The sequence below is a fragment of the Triticum aestivum genome, unplaced genomic scaffold (genome assembly GCF_018294505.1).
Source record: "Triticum aestivum cultivar Chinese Spring unplaced genomic scaffold, IWGSC CS RefSeq v2.1 scaffold174525, whole genome shotgun sequence".
In the NCBI taxonomy this organism is placed as follows: domain Eukaryota; kingdom Viridiplantae; phylum Streptophyta; class Magnoliopsida; order Poales; family Poaceae; genus Triticum; species Triticum aestivum.
The window spans coordinates 1-4,287 of record NW_025227169.1 but is presented as its reverse complement, the minus strand read 5'-3'; the positions used below and the strand labels follow the sequence as shown (position 1 = coordinate 4,287).

Genomic DNA, 4,287 nt, shown 5'->3' with positions numbered 1-4,287 from the left:
AAATCTACAACGCAAAATTAATCTCATGTGTTTTTTATAAAATATATTATTATTATACTATACTTGCAAAATGGATATGTTGCAAAACGGATATGTTTTCATACTACATGTATTTGGTAAATTAGATCTTAACACATTTTCCTGTAAAGTTTATCAAACTTAAACAAACCCAAAACTTCAATTATTTCGAAACCGATGGAGTAGGCCGATATATACGTTGAGGGATGGATGCCACGATACACCATCTGTTGGAGGCCCCTTGTTTTTCTCCCTTGGTCATCTCATTCAAAGATAGATGGCCAAATAAATCTTGTGCTGAAGATGCTCTGACCGACTCATTCGCGATTCCATGAAGAATCGTGATGAAACCGGAGATCACCAAATATTCTACTGATAATAATTATTTAACATATCTAATCATATGATAGATCCGGGTGATCGGTTGTGTCTGCCGAATCACGCTTAGCATAAGAGATAGCAGAAATGTTCTCAATCGCATAAATGTACATGCATGCACATTAGAGTTAGTTTTCAAAACAATGCATTTGCGAAGTTACATTTTTATTGTTTATGGATGATATACACTTCTGTATGCAAAGTACGTGCACATCCTAAATACGACATGGGAAGATATACTACATGTGTGATCGTATCTTGAAAAGATTCTGGCTCAAAACATTGCACCTGCTACCCTCCAAGGGCAGCACAGAGGAAAGTCAAACAGTGCCCCTGTCTGTCCTCCATTTGCTTGCGGCAGCGAGAAGCAGTCCCCCCTACACCCAAAATGCCAGGATCACAAAATATATTGCAAGAATCAAGAACAACACACGGCAAATCTACCATCTCGACGTGCACCGAACTGCCGAGCCACAACCACAGTTCCCACATCTCCACATGCATTATTCTTGAGTACCAGCAGTACTTCTTCCACTACATACCCAGCACAAACTTACAGCTCCTCTCAAGCTCCCACGTAGCATGCACAGCTGCTGCTGAACGGGCCACATAGTAGAAGTAGAGAGAGAGAGGTGGGAGGGAGAGAGAGAGGTGGGAGGGAGAGAGAGAGGGAGGGAGAGAGGAGGGAGAGGGAAAGAAGAAGAAGAAAGAAGGCAAGAAAGAGGGAGGGAGGGAGGAGAAGAGAGCAATGGAGCAGCTGCAGCACCAGCAGGAGCGGGCGAGGGAGGTGTACAGGGAGTGCCTGCGCAACCACGCGGCGAAGCTGGGCACCTACGCCTCCGATGGCTGCTGCGAGTACACCCCCGACGACAGCCAGCCCGCCGCGCTCCTCTGCGCCGCCTGCGGCTGCCACCGCAACTTCCACCGCAAGGCATTCCTCGACGGCGCGGCCTCTCCCGGCGCCGCCAGCCAGCACGCGCCGCTAATGCTGCCCTCTCCCGGCGCCCCGCCGGGCTACATGCACCACCACCTGGCAATGGCCGGCCCCTCCGGGGTCGCCATGGGCGGCGGCGACGGCGGCGGCGACGGCGGCGGGTCGCACAGCGGCGGGGGCAGCAGGCGGCGGACGCGGACCAAGTTCACGGACGAGCAGAAGGCGCGGATGCTGCGCTTCGCCGAGCGGCTGGGGTGGCGGATGCCCAAGCGCGAGCCCGGCCGCGCGCCCGGGGACGACGAGGTCGCGCGCTTCTGCCGGGAGATCGGGGTCACCAGGCAGGTCTTCAAGGTCTGGATGCACAACCACAAGGCCGGTGTCGGCGGCAGCGGGGGCGCCGGCGCCCAGACGTCGTCATCGACCACGCGCGGCGGCGGAGGTGGAGGCGCGGGGGGCATGTCGCCGGCGATGGGTGGCGACGGTGAGGACGACGAGGAGGTGAGGGGCAGCGAGATGTGCATGTAGTAGTTCTTCCTCCTACGTGTAGTGGGAGGGATGGCATGGCTAGGCTGGGATAATTTAACTCCTTCTTTTTCGCTAATTTCTTCGCCATTTTTTGCTTCGTCCGGTTGATTCTTGACGATTGTGTTTAACAGTGATCCTAATGATGCGTTATTTTGATGATTAATTAATTGATTTTGTTGTTACCCTCAAAGGAGGCTCGTGTCTTTACTTGTTACTTGATTGTCCACTTTAATTACCATATCTATCATGATAGCTGACTTGAAATTGTCCACTTTACCATATCCATCTAGAAGTACAAATGAGCAATGCATACTTAATTTTCATTTGCACTTAGTTTAACTTGATCTTGCAAGGCCTCATTGATTTATTCATGAAAGATGGAGAGAGTACAGATAAAATGGCCTGTGAAGGCTAGCTTGCTCCACTAGACTCCTCTGAATGGAGGGACTCGCAAAAAAATGTATATGATTTTCCTTTCCTGTGGAGAGATATTTGGTTCAGAACAGCTGAACTTCCAAAATTCATTACTTTCCTACGTGCTAATTTAGATTTTATTTTACCAAGAGGTTGAACATTCTGGAGAATTTTTGTGCTTCTTAGCGGTGCAATGAAACAACTTTAGTGCCTTTTTTTTCTCGGTCCACGATAGGAAGTACTAAGTCATGGCATTTTATTCCTGTGTTCCAAACAGGCTGAGGGTTCATTACGTTTAAATCCATTATGATGAGCCAATATATTCCAAACAGCCTGATTTGTGCTGCATAAATGAGTGCAATGTAATATTTCAAACAGATAGGGATACCACTTCTTGAATATATTTTCCAGACAACCACATGGTCCTCTTTCGGTTTCCTATCGCATTTGGTCGATAGTATGTGATATCTGCAATTTTTACTTATAGATATCGCATATATATCGCTCAGAGTTTATACATTTTCACTTGTAGCTTTGCATTAATAAAGATTAGTTAGAGACACATCAGTTACTATTTAAATGTTGGTATATAGACTGGATTCCTCCAATCTCGGATTCGTTCACCATTTCTATTATAGTCTGTAGTAGTATAGTTATGAATCCTATAACATCACATAAAAGTACTTTTAGATGCAAATCTAAGCACATACATAGGCTTCAAATCGAAATATGTATAAATATGAGTCAATATTATTAAGAATGGTTGCCTATATCCTTAGATTGAGAAAGGGAGATATGCATATTACCACAGAGCAAGGGTTTGCCGACTACGTAGTCCCATAAATAATCATTTACTGATGAAAGATGAAGAGTAACACAAGTACACAACGAACCAACACAAAATAACTAGAGATCGTTCAGTACACCGTAAGGGCTTGAATGCACGAGCTGTATCTGGTTCGTGCGTACGGCTGTGGGTTTGTCAAACGAAATAACTCACGTAATTCCGAGCAGAACCATCTCGATCGATCGTGCTATTTATGATCATGCAGAGCGTCGCATAGTCGCATGTGATTGGGCATGTGATGTGAGTTGCAACGGGTACGGTGATAATACTTTATATAGACTGATCTTAGTGGAGTAATGTGTGGGATGGGGTGAAGCTAGAACGGGATCAGCTAACTCGAGTGTGTGTCCGTATGCGATCATGTACTGTAATCTCATGTGGCGAGATGGCCGTGAGAGGAATATATAATCATGGGATATATATCGAGGTATGGTCAGGGATAGATCAGACTGTTTCTAGCTACTTCCTATCGCTGCATTAGATGAATTAATCTATTGCTGTGTCGGCTAACATTTTAGTTCCATTCGAGAAGATATCATCTACTCCCTTCGTTTCTAAATATAAGTAGACTACGTACGAAGCAAAGTGAGTGAATATGCACTCTAAAATGTATTTATATACATATGTATGTTGTCTATAATGAAAGCTTTACAAAGACTTATATTTAGAAACGGAGAGAATAATAAAGGTAAGAAGAATGTCCACTAAGGCTGGCAAGATATTTCGTCGAATCCTCACGAAAATCACGAAACCAAGAGCGATTGGATCAAATTCTGGAAAATCTAACCATATGCCAGTATTCTTGTCGGTTTGGGTCACTTACAGAAAGACATGCGCAAGAACAATTGGTGGATATCAGGGATAAATTAGTGATCCCAAAAAGCGTGGTACAAAAATGCAGTAGAGTTTAAACCCATATGAGTGAGACTTATGGCGCGGAATATTTCATACTCCCTCCGTCCGGAATTACTTGTCAAGGAAATGGATGTATGTAGACATTTTTTAGTTCTAAATACATCCATTTTTATTCATTTTAGAGACAAGTAATTTCGGACGAAGGGAGTAGATGATTACATTTTCATTGGCTTCCAGTCATCTTTTTCGGTATGGTTCGATCAGGGATCCGATGACCGAGTGCTCTTCTTTTTTTTCCTTCATCTTCCTCCTCCCA

At 44.9% G+C, this 4,287-nt stretch overlaps 1 protein-coding gene across 1 annotated transcript; it reads left to right on the top strand.

Moving 5' to 3' along the window:
* Positions 1-783: 783 nt before the first annotated feature.
* LOC123172653 (zinc-finger homeodomain protein 11) lies at positions 784-2,045 on the top strand. Its single transcript, XM_044589597.1, has one exon. The coding sequence runs from the start codon at positions 1,145-1,147 to the stop codon at positions 1,853-1,855; it is 711 nt and encodes a 236-aa protein (XP_044445532.1). The 5' UTR covers positions 784-1,144; the 3' UTR covers positions 1,856-2,045.
* Positions 2,046-4,287: the final 2,242 nt, after the last annotated feature.

Bases quoted from the DNA above. Each gene is read 5' to 3' on its own strand.
- LOC123172653 (XM_044589597.1), top strand. From the start codon at position 1,145: ATGGAGCAGCTGCAGCACCAGCAGGAGCGGGCGAGGGAGGTGTACAGG.